Raw genomic sequence first — 17,754 nt, 5'->3', positions numbered from 1 at the left:
CAGAGGGTACTTTGGTTTCCTGAGCAAATGTCCTTAGGACATTCACTCTCATTCTTCATCTTTTAGACTAAGAAGAAAAGCACGATAATAGAATAATAAATACAAATGCCAGCCAGCAGCTTCATCACATCACATGTTGCTATGTTTGCTACAGATACTCGTGCAGTTCCTTCATAAATTCCCTCTTCCTCTTTGCTTTTTCAAACCCAAGTCTGGAACCCACGTCAGTTCCAACTCACAGCAGCCCTGTGAGACAGAGAACTGCCCTCTAGCATGTCTGAGGCCGTAGTCTCTGCGGAAGCAGACGGTCTCACCCCTTTCCCGTGGAGCAGCGGACGGGCACAGACCACCCCACTTCTGACTAGCAGAAATCAAGGCACCACCAGGGCTCTATTCCTTTTCTGAAGTCAGCAGTGAATTTGGTGCTTCTGATTCGCACTCACATCTCTGCACTTCCACAGCATGTGCATTTGCTCATAAACAATATACACTATTCTTCTATATGCTTCTAAACTCTGTATAAATATGATCATACTGTTTGCATCTTTTTGGCAACTTGCCTTTATACTGTGACATTTTTCTAAGGTTTACCTATGTTCATTCACATTCATAGCTTTTAGTTATGTGAATATGAAATGGATGTGAGGTAACGAGGAACTCTGGGAACACAGAACGGTCAGCAGTCTGAACTCACCACCGCTCCACGGGAGAAGACATGGCCATTTGATTCCACAGAGACGACAGCCTAGGAAACCCCATGGGGCGTGCTAGCCTGTTCTGTCTCACAGAGACCTCACACCAGAACTGACCACCACAGTTGGGCAGCTCCTGACATTTCCCTCTCTAAACACCACAGTGCACATCCGGGTGCGACGTGCCGGGAACGTTTATCTAGACGCACGGGAAGCCAGGGAGATGCTCTCTCCAGCGTTTACCCACCATCCATTTGGTCCTCACGTGGGCTGGACAGGTGACCCTCCCACAAGCAGCATGTGGCACCACTGCTGCCCTGTGTCCTCACCAACACTGGGCATTGGCAGCTCTTTTGTGTCAGGACAATCTTATGGGTAGAGAAATCTCATTACTGATTTAACTTGTATTTCCCTGGTCACTAGCAAGGCGGAGCATCTTGTAATTATTTCTATCACAATATCACATACACGCATGTGTATATGTGCTTCTTTGGAATTACAGCATTAAAGGATGCATTTTTTAAAAAATTGTGCATCTGTTTTTGAAAACCTACTAAAGCTGGGACCAAAGCCACCCCGTTTCATCAGTCCTCCTCCTCGTCTTCCTCCCCCGCCTTCCTGGGTTAGTTTCCGCTCTCCTCCTCCCCTCTGGGTCCCCCGAATTCTGATCACAGCCTCCTCAAAGACAGGAGGGAGCCCCCAGCCTGGGCTGCACATGCCGACGGCCACTCACCACACACAGTGAGACAGACCATGACACGGAGGAGTGACGGTCTCAGGGACGGCTAGGGGGACTCACACGCTAAGAGGCCTCACAGGTTCAGATTCCCTAGTCCACTGAAGACAAAACTGGAAAGGATCAGGGAGCTCAGGTGGCCGAGTGGCAAAAAGCTGCACTGCAATCCCAGAGGCACACAGTTCAAATCCACCAGATACTCTGCTGGAAAAGGAGGGACACTCTCCTCCTATACCAGTAAGATCTGATTTCATGGTACACACAAAAAATATTAATAAAATAAAAATTAAAAAAAACAAACAAAACTGGAAAGGAAGCCCCAGAAAGAGCTTTCTCAGGCCCCTGTGAGATAGAAAATGGGGCAAAGGAACAGAGAGGCTTGGATGCCCTTTAAAGCTCTAATGCTTATATTCTCTCTGGGTTCAGGCCCCAGAAAGTTCGTCAGCTATGGGAGGAAATGATTAGGGTAAGAGCCAACAACACGGGGACCTCACTCCTGATCAGCCTAGGAACACGGAGTTCCACCTCAGTCCCACAGTCAGACATGCACGTGACACCCGCTAGGACGGACAGACTGCTGTCCTTGAAATCTTGGTTCTCCAGCTGTCTCAAGTCAGCTCAGCTCAGTCTTATACACGCCCCATCACTAGGAGAAACTGAGGAGCGATCCCCAAAGATCCTGGCTTGACCGCAGTACGAAAAAGGTGGGTTCTGCACTGACCGGAGAGCACACGGAAGGCAGGTTACCTGGGCATGCTGGCTGTTGGGTGGGAATCGGTCCTTCAAATGCTTTAACACCTCCGACGCAGCAGCGAAGCAGCCCTGAAGATGACAGACACCATGCGATTAGCAGGCCTGTGTGGAAACCACCGCAAGCAGTCAAGGACGCTGACGCACCCGCCCAGGCTTCCTTCCTGCAGAGAAGAACCCGGGCTGAGACCGGGAACCTGCGGCCATGCCTTTCAGGTGCCAACGGATGATGCCTGGTTCTAGAAAGTTCTAAAATTACACATGCAATACATGTTCGCTCTAGGAAAACTTACAAAGCACATGTAAGCAATGAGGAAAGACAGTTACAATCAGCCCTACTAAAGAAAGCTCCAGTTCATGTTCTCGTATGTCTCCGCTTCTAGATTTTCCCCCTCACATCTAAATATAAAATAAAGGAAGATCCCTAAAATTAAGCACATATACCATTTTTTGGAAATTGACTCTACCATCATTTGTTAATTATGGGCAACAAGTAAAGACTTTCAAATCAATGGCCCTTTCTTTGTATGACAACAATTTGGAACAAGGGGTGCACTGAAGGTGGGCTGGGGGAAGGAATGGAGAGGAGGGGAAGAAAATGTGCAACAATAGATAAAAAAAATTAAAAATAAATTCTTCTTTCCAGTGTTAATTACCATATTTTTCATATATAAGGTGGTGGTTGTCGTTATGTGCCATCAAGTCACCTGCGACCTATGTACAACAGCCCTAAACCCTGCTCTGTCCTGTGCCAATCTCACTGTCTCTGACACACCCATCCCGATTACCCCAGTCACCGAATCAATCCATCTCATAGAGGGCCTTCCCGTCCTGCGCTGTCCCTCCACCCTCTCAAGCATGATGTCCCTCTCCAAGGACCTGTCCCTCCTGGCAACATGTCCCAAAGTACGTCAGACGAAGCCCCAGAATCCTTGCCTCCAGGGAGCAGCCTGGTCTCACCCTCTCTAGGACGAATCAGCCGCGGCACCTGCACCTGGGCAGACCCGGCCACGCGGCTGCCAGCGCTGCTTACCTGCTCGGCGTGCAGCTCTGTGAGGTGGCACAGGGCGACGGCGAAGGACTCGGTGTTGTTCTGCTGCACGCCGGCCGGCAGGGCCTCCAGGCTGTTCATGCTCAACAGCATCTGGGCTTGCTGCAGGGCCATGGTGCTGCGGGGGAGAGGACGGGAGGGGTCTGCACCGCCGGCCACGCCCAGGCTCCTCTCCCCCAAGATGGAAGAAGAGACGCCAGCTCCCCGAAGAGCCGCCCTCCCCGTGCCAACCGTCCTGCAGCTCGGCTGGGAACACGGAGACGCCTCTCAACAGACAGCTCCGCACGCCAGAGTCCCCGCTTTCCCGCGGGTGCTCACTGCAGCCCTGGCCCCAGCTGCTCGGGGGTGCGGTGCTCGAACCCACGCCCACTGCTGCCGAGTCAGTTCCAGCAGCCGTGCAGGACAAACAGCGGCTCCCACTCGCCACTGAAGACGAGTGTCCTGTCCTCCTTTCCTGGAGACTGGTGGGCTCTAGACACTGAGCTTCCAGTTAACAGACCAACACTTAACCACTGCACCACCAGGGCTCCAGCTCAGGCTACAATGGGCCAAAGTTAAGCAGCTACGTAGGAGGCGAGGTGAGCACAGGGCTCTGGGACCGAAAATCTGGCCAAGAGTTTACTTCTGAGGCAAACAAGGTGAAACAGAAAAGGAACCACGAGGCTGAGGACACTGCTGAGAAGGCAGCAGACACAGGGCCTGGGGGATGCTCGCCTGGAGCGCCCACAGAGGGGGCCCTGAGAAGAAGCCGGCCACCCTGCTCCTTTCTAGCTCTGGGCGCAGGACTTGGAGTCAGATGCCTGGCTTTGCATCCCAGCTGTCTGTGACCTGGCTGGAGCAGCTGTGGAAGCCTCCGTTTACTCACCCCAGATGTGGAGGGGCTACATGCCTTCTCACCAACCCACGGGGAGCAGAGCCAGGAAGCACACTAAGGCTTGGCAAAAGGCAAGGGTTTCTAAGCTCTCTTTTCCTTAATCCCCAGATGAATAACTTCTATCAGCTGCCGTATCTATCCGTTCCTTCCTGAGCCCACCGGCTACACTCCCCTTGTCTCTAGAAGCACACAGGCCCCAGGGCCCTGCCCACGGCCTGGAGGCTCACCTGCGGCCATAGAGCCTCCAGATGGCCGTTTTCTGGGCGATGCTGATGTCAATGAGCTCGGAGAGGCTGTGCTTCCAGTGCAGGAGGTCCGAGTCCTTCAGGGCGTCCATGAGCTTGTTGGCCGTCTTCCCAGCAAAGGCTCTCTGCTGCACCAGGGACTGTATCCCCAACGAGGCGAGGTACTGGGGGGCCGACCCACAGCCAGGGGAGCAGGAGGAAGAGGAGGAGGCGCACACATCAGGGGCTCATTTTCATTAGTTTTGTTTTTGAGAAACAGCATTTTGCACATTTCTTTATGTGTACAGTGGCAGGACTATTTAGTTTTTAAAGCGAATTCAAGTTAAGAGATTAAGCAATATTATTAAGATTCCTTTCAGTTGGAATTCGGTACGGTTTACCGTATTTTATGTAAATCCAATATTCTAAGTTTAAAAAAAAAATGTGTGCAAGGCTACCGAGTGTGCAGTACAAGACGACCCTGGACTGTATTACGGGAGCTCTTTGCGAGCTGAGATCACAAAGAAAGCTACCTTCCAACAGATTCAGACCAGAGGCTAGTAAACTACAGGCCACGAACTGAGTCTGGACTGCTGTTTTCATAAATACTAAGCTTGGAACACATAAATAAATACACACGCGCGCACACACACGCCACGCCACCCGCCCCTCCACACCCCCTGACTTACGTCTTTCCTGCCATCATTTATACATATCTGTATAAGTTCGTTACAATAGTCTGGGTCACTATTTCATTAGTGTCTGATCACTCTATCACGGACGGTCTCCCCCTCTTTACTGATTTCTTTTCTCCCTTCCCATCTCTGGTTAAGCACCCAGAATTCATCCTTCCTGTGTGGAAACCTTCCTTAGCTTCCGGTGGCCTCACACGGTGACAGCCCCTGTGACCGACTCAACTCGCTCTGCGCAATGTGCTCCCGACACACGCGTGCGGTGCTGTATTTTATGCTGCGATCGCTGTTTCGGCGACTTTTTCCGCACCGTGTTAACTGTGATGATGGCTTTTCTTATCATTTCCTTTATCGCTGTTGTCTTAACTGTTTTCCAAGTATGATTTCCTCTTTATTATTTTGATGAGAAGGTTTACTTATTTTCTTGGAGGTTACTCTGTAAGTTACTACTTTATTTCCACACTTATCATAGGCAATATCTTCCTAAAACTCTGGGGCTGAAAAAGAGGCCCCGTAAGCTGAACTCCCCATCCCAACCCCCTGCCACGGTGTGATGCAGGACTAGCCACTTAGCTTTTAGCTAGCTTTCGGCTTCCGCATCCGCAATACAGGCACGGCGCTCTCCACAAGGAGCTGTCATCAGCACCAGATGGAGCAATGCATGCAGAACACAGAGCTGGGCAACAGAAACCTCCTGCCACCAGGTCCATTCCGGCTCAGTGACCTGAGGTCAAAGCTCCTTCCTTCTGGTTTCTCCATTGCATTATTCAGGGATATTGTCTTTACAGAGCAGATCCCACACCTCTAACTATCTCTCAATGACTTAACCATGGTGCCTCCACGGTGCTTTGGGCAGCAGGTTAGATGGTTTAAAAGAATGGTCCCTACTGGGAACCACGAAATTTCATTTTAAAAAATCCACTTAAGTGCGTAACAAAAAATTGTTCTAAAGAATTTTTCACTGAAAAAAAGAAAAGAAATTCTACTGCTGGTGACAGACTGGTTAAGCCAATCAAAAGCCGAGTGTTTGAAACGTGTCAGCCACTCTAAGAGGACTCTGTCCTGTGGCCTCGGAAGCCCCGGGACAGCTCTGATCCGTCCTCCAGGGCTCGGACCTGCCAGGGGGAATGCACACAGTGGCAGCGAGCCTCAAACGTCTGCCCACTAGCTTTCTTTCCCAGGTATCAGCCCAAGGCTCTCTGTCCTTAGTTAAAAAGCAGAGCACAAGAAAGTACTACACAATTACTCTCAACTGTTCTGCACTTTGTCCCAGACTTTAAAAATGCCCTTCACAGTTCTACTGCCTCTGGTTGTTTACAAGAAATGTTTCTGGGCCAGAATAAGCTTCTTCCTGCAACAGAAATCTAGATTCTAGCAGAATCGATACTTCTGGTGAGGCGTCTATATCTTTCAACACTCCTCAGTTACAGCCACTGAGGACTACCATTTGGCTTCTTCTCTGTCATTGAACATGACAAATAACAGATTTGCTTGTCAGATTGACCATTTTCTGGCTTTGTTTATTATTTAAAGCGATACTCAGCAAACTGGTTCCTGGAAAGGGCTTGATAATAAATAATTGAGGTTCTGCAGCCATAATCCGTCTCCGTCACATAATCATCGTTGTTGACATTCTCTTCCCTCTCTCTGCTCTATTTAAAAGTCTAAGGGCCATTCTTGGCCTGAGGGCCATACAGAAACCGAGAGGAGGCCAGACAGGCTCGTGGGTTTGCCAACCTCTAACTTAAAAAGAATACTGTTCCAGACATTCTTCCCTGTGATGACGTGCTAAGTTAATGTGGCCAATAAACAAAGCTCTCTCACTGCAGTGAGAGATGGAACTGGCACAGATGTCAGGACAGACGGACAGGGCAGGAGAAACCGATGAAACAGAGCTTAGAGGCTTGATTAATAATTAAGATCCTATGAAACTAACACAAATGAAACTGCACATTCAAACAGGCCTTCTGACGCTATCACTGGTTCACCCCAAAGGCAGCAGAAAGCCGACAATGGCTCGCGCGCACGGACTGAGTCGACCCCGTCGTGGGTGCTTACCGGTAACCCAAAGTGCACCGCCTTCTTCACAGAGTGCTCCAGCAGGACGTAGCTGTCAGACCTCTTCTGGCCCAGCACATAGAGCCAGCTCTGCAGAGAGAAACCGCCCAGTGATGGGGAGAGGGACTGACGGGCCTCACGGACACCACCGTGCTCACCAAAATCAAGACTGTGTAAATGATCACAAATCCTCCAAAATCAGAACTAGGAACCCCAATGACACCTGTCAAACACGAGAACCCTCGGACCGCAATGTCTTTTCCACCCCTGACGGCAGCAAGCAGCAAGCGCCCTTCAGGAGTAGCACCAGGACCCCGGGGGCCTCCACTGTGGGGCCAGGTTCTCAGCCTCTGCCCGGGACCTTCCACTGTGGGGCCAGGTTCTCGTTTGCTGGGTAAGGCTCTTACAGGACAATGTTCATGTCTTACAGGACAGGAGTGTGGTGTCCAGTCACGGGCGCACGCACACCTGTTACTGCCAGTGCTGAATGTGAAGCTGTGGGACTCTCACTCGTTTGCTTGGAAATGTGAACTACACATTTGAAGATAGAAAATGTCCCCAAAGTAACACAGATACCATGGATTAAGGAAAGCACTCAACAACACCCGACCCCCTGTGGTCAAGGTGATTCTGACTCCCAGTGACCCTCCAGGACAAGAACTACCCCTCAGGGTATCTGCGGCTGGAAGCCTCCACAGGAATGGGCCGCCACATCTTTCCCCACTGGAGCGGCTGGTGGACTTGAACAGCTGAACTCCTGGTGGCATCTGAGTATATTAGGCATCAGGCTTCCTTAAATACAGGGTGCCCTTCCCACGACCACTCAGCTAGCCTCTGTCCACTCCCCAGGACCTTTGGTGCCTTCCAGGACCAGTGGAGCCCAGAAGGGGAAGCCCAGCCTGACGGGGAACCTCACCAAGCAGTGCTGCAGACACACGTGGTCATTGGACTCCTGGGCGATCCTGATGGCCTCTTGCAGGGCAAGCTCCGCCTGCTGACTGAGACACACGCATGTTAGGATCCCAGCAACAACCACAAGCTCACGGGCAGCCAGTGGGACAGAAAGTCATCTGCCCAACAGAAACTCGTGAGGTCGGCCACCAGAACCACTCGGGCAGGAAACACGGCCGCTGGACGTGCCCCTCCGAGATGGACACCAGAGAGTTTTATGTCAGCTTCTCACCACTCAAGGAAGGTCAGGGAGAAGACACAATTTATACTTTTTACCAGGGGCCTTTACTCCTTTAATCATTTTCTTCCAAAAGCTAGTTGTAGGACGTGTCCTGAAGATTGTCATTTTTGTGATTTGGAGTGTGTGCATGTGCTCCCGTGAACTCCTTCTGTCGAGAACGTCACCGTGAAACCCTCCGCTCTTGCGGCTGTTCGGGACCCCCTGCCCAAGCTCTCACCTCTGAAAATCCCCACGGTGGCACCCCCAGTTCCTTGTCTGGGGGCTAATTTAACACAGCACTATTTATTCAATCTTATTGGCTTAGTTGTGGTCATGTATCTAACTGCAGTAGTTTATAAACACCTTGTGCTTGCAGCCAGGCCTTCCACGCCGTGCACGAGAGAAATGCAGAAATGCTCAGATCTCAGGATCAGCCCTGCAGTGCACAGGGTCTTGCTTCCCCAAATCCACTCACTGTTGTGAACATACACGGCAAAGCACAGGCAGGCTCACCCAACACTCAAGAGACCCGAGTGTGCGGTCACCGTCACCCTCCTGTGCGCCGTCCCCTCACTAACGGAAACACCCTGCCCCTAAGGTTCCTGACCCACCCTGAGAGCTGCGGCTGGTCTGAACCCACGGACAGTCCTTACATGAGCACTATGCTTTTACGAGTTATCTCTTACTGTGGCTGTTCTGTGCTGTCGCCTCACAGCCGGCCCTCCAGCACGTTTCAGAGGCTGTAAATCACACGGAGGACCATGCCCAAGGAGGTGCACTGTCCGCCCGGGGGCAGGCGGTGTGAAGGACCAGCTGCTCTGAGCGAGAAAGATGGGCGATCTCCTGTGATTTACAGCCTCTGGAAGCGCACTGAAGGGTCAGAGATGACCGATGTGTGGATATAGTGACTGCTGCAAAGGGCTCGAGTGTCAGACATGATGAAGATGGCACAGGACAGGACAGGGGTCGGCTCACAGCGTCATTAGGAGTGGTAGTCTACTCAACGGCACCTAACTACATGTCCTGTACATGACCAACCACTGGACTGGGGAGCAGTCACAGAGGCCTCCCTGAAACAGCAAAGGCCCCCTGGGAACCGGCTGGCTGGGTTAGAAGGCTCAGGACCACAGTCTCACAGAACAGTCCAGTCCAAACTGGCCAGCGCCACTCTGCCTCCCTCAGAGCCACACTCCTGGACCAGACCAAGCCCTTGCACATGACCTTTCCCCACGCAGAATGTCGCGCACACACTCAGCTGTGTGACTCTTCTCCAGGCTAAATGTGCACACATTCTCTGTATGGGATGACTGAGGGGAGTACGAAGAACAGTGTGAAAGAGCAATAATGTTACTTTAAAGACTAAGGTCCACCTGACCTAAACCACAGTAGTTCCCACTGCTTCAGGAGTGGCCTCCACTTCCTGCACAACATGCCTCTGGAAACTCTATGAACTTTGAGAAACGATAGTTATAGAAAGGCTTCAGGTCTTCTGTTCATAGGGTCGCTAAGAGTCGTGCTCGACTCAACGGCAATCAACAACAAATGCATGCTAAGTGAACAATGAAAAGATAAAAAGAAAATGCAGACATCTGAATGTGGGTAAAGACTAGCAAACCTAACAGAGGCTGTCAGAGAACAAACAGTTATTTGCCAAGTCCAGCAGGAACACGCCTTGGACGCAAGGCTGTTGACTTTACGGACTTGTCAGGAGACATCGATCAGTCCCTGGAGACAGGCTGGGTCAGCAGCACAAGAAGCCTTGCTCACTGAGCTGGGCTCCTGCAGACGGTGACCGAGGATGGCCCAGGAGCAGGCAGTGTCCTGCTCTGTGGTCCGCGGGCTGACAATGGGCTGGGACAGACTCCGGGGGCACCTAACAGCATCAAGACCACGGTCTCACCACTCAACACTGGCCCCGACACACACTCGGGATTCTCAGTGTCCCTTTTAACACACAATAACCAGAAACAAATGGAATTCCTAAAGGAAAAGTCAGTACAATTTCTGAGCCCTCACCAACAGTCTCGTTCTTTTACCTGGACACTACACCCTCTAATATACCTGGGAGTCTCTATCCCAAGATGACAGCCCCTCATCTGAGACAATGCTCAATGCCACGGTGACAAGGACTCTCACAACTGAACCTCTCTGTTTCCTAACTTTTTTTTTAACCATTATTCACATTATTTCTTTTCAAAACAGCCTTCATATTTTCAAAGGTTCTATCTACTCAAGTGTGTTTAAGCCCTAACCCAGTGGGGATCGCTGCCGAGAGCGGCCTTCGGGACAGAGCACGGCTGCCCGTCGGGTGTTCGAGGCTGCAGTCTGCACAGGGGCGGCCACCTTGCCGTCCTTCTGAGGAGCAGCTGGTGGGTGACAACTGGGGGCTTTGACACAGCATCCAAGGGCTCACACCCCCGCCCCAGTCCTGACACTCTCCAGGTAATGATAATCAATCACCCTGTCTTGATCCCTTACAAACACAGGCACCTCTGAGCACCGGGATAAACCAGGGTCCCCTTCGTGACCTGTCTGGATCCCCTCCAAAAACAAGACGAGACTCTCAGCAAGCCCCTGTGGTCTTTAACTGGGGAAGGCACAATGTCACTCAGCCTTCTCAAACACCGAAATAGCTTCTCCACCCCTGTCAGTCCCTCAGAAAAATCCCTAAGGGAGTCTCCGGCCTAATGACCTGATTTCCTTCTAATTCAATGGCTGCTGTTCTTAGAAGAAATGAAAGGTGCAAAGACGGTGCTTCCAAAGAGTGACGCCAGGGGGCAGACCGCGTGGAAGGACGGGCCTGCCTCGCCCCGGAGCCCGTGGTTTCAGGTCCAGGTGAAGAACCTGTCCTCCTCTCCGCCCTCCACCGGTCCCTCCTTTCTTTGTTTTCCATCCTTTGTTAGAACTCTTCCTGAAATGTGCACAGTGCCGCACCCCTGGTTCTGGAGCAGTGCAGCAAAGCAAGTCACACAAAACTTCTGTTTCCCCAGCGCGCTGAAAGTCACACCTGCACCTGACACTACAGCCCACCACGTGTCCAACTGCAGGAAGAAAAGGCTGAGACACCGAGCGACCAGGGCCTGACCTGGTCACACCAACTTTTTCTTTTTATCTTTGTGCTCCTTACCTTTAATTTTTATTTTATATCTATTTGCATACTCACTGTGTTTCACACTAACTTTTCAGCTCCTACTGGAAGAGCGGTGCCCACGTACCTGCTTCCTGCAGCTGCTGCACGCTCTCCCGTGGGAAAGGCAGCCGCTGTGGGACACCCCAGCCACACCCCCATAACCCCGCCCACGTCCGCCCGTTGTCTGCCCAGACTGAGGCCCCAGCACTTACTAGTGACCGAAGCGGCAGTGCAGGGCGGCCAGGTTGAGCGCGGCGTACCTCAGGCTCCGGCCGTAGCCCTCCTCCCCATTACTTTTGCTCTCGGCTCCGGTGAGAATCAGGCGATCAAAGTAATGCAGGAGGCTGTGCGTCGAACTGAAAACATCTTGGACGCGGAGGTTGTTTAGGTAGCTGAGGTAATGCTAAAACAAGAAGCAATCCCCACATTCTATGTTCCACTCCAGCTCCCGCAAGACCACCGCCCATAACACCCAGGTGGCCAGGTGAGCTTCCTGAACCCTCTCCTACCTGAGGAGAGCAGGGTCAAGGTGCGTGGCTTGGGCACAGCTCCCTCGAGAGGGAGTCACCAAGCCTGAAACGGAGTTGGGCCAGAATGAGTATGCGCTCTACCTTAAATATGGACTCACCATGCGACGAGTTACGTTAGGACTCCTGAACAAAAGGAAAGAGTGAAGGGAAGCCCACTTCTTATGGACACTGAGATGTTATCTGAGGTATTTCAAGGAAAGATCTAACCCTGAACTCCTCTGTAAATGTGGTGTTGTTGCTGTCGAGTAGGCCAGACTCCCAGGGACCACGTCCAGCAGACAGAAACGCTGCCAGGCCTGCCCTGTCGTCCCGCTTCTCTGCTCACAAGGCCACTGCTGCAGCCCAGTCCCTCCACTTCTTCCAAGAGAGACTTGTCTGTTCTCTGGGTGGTGCAGGTATAAATTACAAAACTAACTTTTCTAAAATGTTCGAGGCAAAGCACCATGCCCTGAACCAAACTGTTACTAGCCTACTAACCCATCCATCCTCTCCTATTCTGAACCCACTTTCATTGGGTTTGAATCACTGAATTAAACCTTCTCCCAAATGCAGCAATTTCAGTGACTCTTCCAAGAAGTAAAACAGTTTGATTTCTGCATGAGGGTAGAGGTGTGTCAAATGCAGGCACTACCAAGAAAGTTCTCAGTGTTAAACAAAATCTAGTAAGGACCAAAAATACTGTTAAAAAAAGAAACCTTTCAGCCTCTAGAAACATTTGTTTTCTAAACAGCCCACTCATGATGCAACGTGTGTCAGCGGCCATGGAGACGGCACAGGTCAGGAAGATGCTGCTTCAAGTGATGTGGGATTCCCAAGAGTCAGCACCAACATCTAACCACAGCATGCAGGAAATACTGGGGACAGCCCATGTGCTCCCACCATCCAGAAGGCAGTGCTGAGTCCAGAATGACTCCACCCTCTGAACAAACACATGAGGTGAAGGAGACGTCAAAAAAAAGAACAGAGAGATCAACAAGCCTCCTCTTATCATGGCTTGTCCATAATTAGCGACATCAGAGAGATGATGAATGGCACAGGAAACATCAATAAACCTAAGAGACTCCCTTGGGCCCCAGGGGCTTCTTAGCTGCCTCTGCCAAGAGGCTTACTTGCCAGTAACAGTCTTTCTCTCAAGGACACGATGAATGGGCCAACACTTATTTGCATGACTCATCAATGTAGAAGTAATTCTTGTCTTTTAGACTCTGACACCTGGACAGACTCACCGCTTCAGCAAAATCAGGATTAAATTTCAACAAGTTGTTCAACTCCTTCTGCAGAGAAGCTGGTGAGAGGGCTCTGGTCTCATCATTCTTCAACAAGGAAGCCTGGAATTTTAAAGTGACCACTGAGTGTGTGGAAACATGCAGTCGACGACCTCCTCTCAACTCTTCTACAGAGAGCCCCTCAGGGTCCGGCCCTACGGCACCCTGTCCTCACCCCAGTTACACTGACCCGCTGGGGACCCTTCACCTGCACTCTCTTCACTGCCACACAGAAAGCTGTGTCCACTTTCTGAAATATGAGGCTTCTCAAGCCACCCCTGCCCAAACACTCGCTGCCCCCTGCCCAGCCTGCAGGTCCCAATTTTAATTCAGTCAGCAGCTTCTATGACCTCTAGACCGGGATCCTTCTGCCCCTGCAGGCTCTCAGAAACCCCCTCCATGGACCCTTCTGGAGGTCAGGGGATTGAACCTGGCCAGACTGCAAGCCCCCTGAAGGCAGGCAGGTGGTAGGTGGGCTGCCTATGCTGTCTTTGCAAGCACCTGACAAGCGTCTTCAGGCTCGGCCCGCCAATCCCTCCTGACTTGCTTCCTGTGATGCCCACAAGGACAACACAGAAGAGGACAAAAGCGACTGCACTTAAGCTCTGGGACTCAGCTGGGGTACAGACACGTCACTCCAACTGTACCCACACAAGCTATTCTTTATACATAATCATTTCCCATTCAATTTTATTTTACCAAATCACTGTAGAAAATCTAAAACTATGGAAAAACAGCACAGATAGAAAAGCGATCGGTAATGCCAGCAGCCAACAGCAGTATCAACCCGTCAGTGGTTCCATCTGTACTGTGAGTGTCACAGATCCATACGTGTGTGTGGTGTCCCTGATCTCAGGGCCCTGACAGACATTCAGATCCTCAGATGCTCAAGGCCCTCACGTAAAACGCTGCAGGATCTGCAGAATAACCTACGTACACCTTTTCCTATGGACTCATCTCCAGATCACTTAGCACACCGAGTATGACGTGAACGCTGTACTATGTAAACAGCACTCTCAGCCCTTAGGGGCTGTTTAGATCACTCAACTGTGTCCTCCGCTAATGTTTTCTTCTCCTCGTGCAGCACTTCCGATTTAGTGTTGGTGGAGTCCGTGTATGCGGAACACAAAAATATGAAGCCGACCTAACAGATAAACACACACATACATGCACATATAGAGCAGGCGCCCTGGTGGCTCAGTGTGGGAAGTGCTCAGTTACCACCTGAGAGGTGGGTGGGTCAAACCTTCCCCATGACTCCTAGGTTTGATTTGTGGGTCCTGAGAGCTCAGCCTCGACCTTGTGGGTCCTGACGGCTCGGCCTTGTCCTTGCGGGTCTGGAAACTTCCGCCTTTGACAGCCTTACTCTTCCGTCACCGCCTTTATCGGCGACCGTGAGACTGTGTCGTGTTCTTCTCTGGCAGCTTCCCATCTTCCGCAAGCTCGGGTTTTTGCTGGTTTTACTAAAATGTGTTAGAACATGTTCTAACATGGGACGTTCCTCCTTCCACTGTTTTAAGTTTAGAAAGTCTCTCCTCCAGAGATGAGTTAAAGGTAATGTGTCCTTCTTTCCAGTGTGATTACAGCTTCCAAGGTTGACATTTAACCTTTAAGTCAGTGTATTTCATACTGAAGTATGAGGCGAGGGGAGGGTCCACCTTCGCCTTTTCCTCTCTCATCAGCCAGAGCCCTAACTTTCTAAATGGTTCAAAAGGCCTCGCCAAAGGTCATCCAATCACTTCTATCTCATCACAACATCACATCTTTTTGAAGAAAAAAAGAATTTTCACAACAAATAAGGAGAAAGTAGAAAAACAATGGTAAAGGCCAAGATTTGATGCCAGAAATAATACAGGAAAAAGCACTCAGCTGGTATTAGTGAAAAAGCACAGCTCAGAAGCCGCAGCAGGGGGGCTCACACCTTCGACAAGAAGCTCGAAGGTGACCAACAACACAGGGCGGCACGCAGGCCTTACACAGTCAACACAGGAGGTCAAAGGGCAGCATCGGCCGAGAAGAAAGTGCGTAAGGGAGGACGGGAGGAAAGGACAGCGAGGAACTGGACACAGCGGGGAGAAGAGTGCTAATAGAGTGTGAACGCTGCCCTCAACGTCACGAGCCAAAATCCGTCTGAATTAGAGAACGGACGACCAACGTGCTCCACACACCGTCACCCGTTTCACAATTAAAAGAAGAATCAGGCAGGTGTCAACCTTGCGTGCTGAAACCGAGGAGGACCTGAAGCATCTGCTGTGGAAGAATATGGATTGAAGCTCAACACCTAGACGAATATTCTCGCCACTGGGCCAACTGGCAGCACCGTGATGGATGGAGAAGAGACTGAGGTGGTTAACAGCTGGCTCGGCTCCACAATCAACACTCTTGGCACCAGCAGTCAGGGAATCAAAAGACAAACTGCACTAGGAAAATCTGCTGTCAATGACCTCCCCAAAATGCTAAAGAGCAATGATGTCAGTATAGAGAGTAAGGTTTGCCAGATCCAAGACACGGTCTTTACAATTAATTGCTACGCATCAGAGAGCTGAATGATGACTACGGGTGATACAAGAAGAATCGACGCGTTTGAGTTGTGGTGCTGGAGAAGAGTCCTGAACATACCATGGACCACCAAGAAAACAAATAGGTCTGTCTTGAAGATGGTGAAACCACGTTATTCCTTGGGAACAAGGATTTTGAAGCTCTGTCTGGCACGTGGCCAGAGGGACCAGGTCTTAGAGAAGAACAGCATGCTTGAAGGGTGGAGGGACAGTGCAGGAGAGGAAGACTCGAGACAAGATGGACTGATAGGTAACAGGGGCCGAGGGTTAGGTGTGTTGGAGTCAGTGAGACTGGCTCAGGCTAAGGCAGGGTTCAGAGCTAATATACACAGGGTCACTATGAGTTACGGGCGACTCGATGGCACAGAACAACAACATTCAGGGTGAAATGTACTGATGCCAATAAGTCACATTAAAGTGCATCAAAAGTCCAAGATGAAATGGCTGTGGAGGGGGGACAGGCAAGAAAGTAAACCCAATAGTGGAGAATGGAAGTGACTGGCTTCTGGGAGCTCCTGGATCAAGCTTCTCACCTTATCTGCCAGCTTGAAAATATTAGTAATAGTGTTAGGGAGAAGCAAGTTCTCTTCCACTTTCTTTAATCTGGAAGTAGCTACTATTTTATTTACTGACCAGATTACAAAAACCAATCATGGCTGACACCTCAGTTCATTCTTCTAGTAAGTCTGCTCCTTTGGTCTTCCAGTTCCACCTTCCACACAACGGACGGTCTTTTCTTTCATTCCACACTGAGGTAAGATCCTCTGAAGGGCCACAAGAAGTGGTTTGCTTCTTTACAGCGTTTGCCAACAGTACAGACGGCATGAATCAGACCCTCCGTGCAGATGATGCAGTTACCAAGAGATCGTGCAATCAGAGTGTTATCTGTCAGAACAAGTCACTTCTTATCAATTTAGCCACGCTCGCGCTTACAGACCAGTTCACCGACAGCCTTCAGGTTGGAGTTCCCCGCACAGTGCACGTGTCCATCACCCTCAGCATGTTAACTGAAGCCTTGTTGAGTCTAACAAAGGCGCCATGAAGATCTGGCAAAGGAGCTGAAATTCCCTACGCACCTTTGGGTTCACACCGTGGATACCCATCCGGAGGACAAGAGCCAGCCTGGGTTCTAAGAAGCCCCGGCTTTTCGAGCCATTCGGACGTCACTTCTGTACAGCTGCCTCTATTCTCAATGACAGGGCTTAGCCTTTTCACAGGTAAGCTTCCTCCTTGCCTTTTGAAGCACCTTTTGGGCAAACTTCTTTCTCACTCTTGAGCCTTAATTCTGGGAAATACGTTCGCTTTTTCTTAAGGGTTTCAGGCACTGCAGGAACCTTTTCTTCTCTATGGTGGCCTCCGTGGTTCCAGAAAATAAAAAAGCAAACTGTCTAAACTACATGTTTTGGGGCTGTGTTAAGTCTCTAAAGGAACCTGCATTGTCACTTCAACTTAAAAAAAAAAAATCACACACACAAAAATCCCAAGAATGGACACACAGACACAGACCCAGTTGGTAAAGAAAAGGGGACCAGGAGTCATAAAAACCCACACCTAAACCCACTGAATGGGGTCAATTCCGACGTGCCATGACCCGCAGGCCTCCCCGCGGGGCTTCCAGGGTGGCCAGCACCGACGGGAGCAGGTCAACTGCTTCACCTTCTTCCTTCCCAGCAGGTGCTGGAGTCAAACTGCTGACAGGAAAACCACCTGAGAGGCAGTGCCACCAGGGCGAGGGGGAATTCACAGACCTGCCAACCCAAGAGGTGTTTTTCTCAGTGTCCCAGACCTGAAAAACTTACCACTGAATGACAAAATTCACCTACCTGTTGAGAAAGAAAAACTTCTGCTTGCTTTTGGGACAGAGGTCCACTACAAGATACCTCTTCTTCTCTGGAAAAAAAGTCAAAATACTGAAGTTACACCATAGCAAAAATGGTAACACAAGGCCAGATAGAGAGGGGCAGCAGATTTCAAAAGTGTCTTAGGAGCTCTGGTGGCCTAGTGGCAAGAAGTTGTGCTGCAA

The 17,754-nt window shown here is 50.5% G+C and overlaps 1 protein-coding gene across 2 annotated transcripts in view; it reads right to left on the bottom strand.

The window, feature by feature from the left end:
• ANAPC5 (anaphase promoting complex subunit 5) overlaps positions 1-17,754 on the bottom strand; it is a 29,656-nt gene that overhangs the window by 5,880 nt on the left and 6,022 nt on the right. Inside the window, exons 5-12 of one of the 2 annotated variants that reach the window (XM_006894654.1) lie at positions 17,555-17,621; positions 13,135-13,236; positions 11,591-11,781; positions 7,994-8,075; positions 7,078-7,167; positions 4,331-4,512; positions 3,212-3,347; positions 2,176-2,250 (exon numbers count right to left, since the gene is read on the bottom strand). In XM_006894654.1, the coding sequence (XP_006894716.1) occupies positions 2,176-2,250; positions 3,212-3,347; positions 4,331-4,512; positions 7,078-7,167; positions 7,994-8,075; positions 11,591-11,781; positions 13,135-13,236; positions 17,555-17,621 (925 nt within the window). The remainder of the gene's footprint in view (positions 1-2,175; positions 2,251-3,211; positions 3,348-4,330; positions 4,513-7,077; positions 7,168-7,993; positions 8,076-11,590; positions 11,782-13,134; positions 13,237-17,554; positions 17,622-17,754) is intronic. The other variant, XM_006894655.1, reaches the window with a different exon arrangement.

This window comes from Elephantulus edwardii, unplaced genomic scaffold, assembly GCF_000299155.1.
Source record: "Elephantulus edwardii isolate Elephantulus edwardi_28Jun2011 unplaced genomic scaffold, EleEdw1.0 scaffold00148, whole genome shotgun sequence".
NCBI lineage: Eukaryota > Metazoa > Chordata > Mammalia > Macroscelidea > Macroscelididae > Elephantulus > Elephantulus edwardii.
Note: the sequence above shows the minus strand (reverse complement) of the source record. Positions and strands in the feature narration are given on the sequence as shown.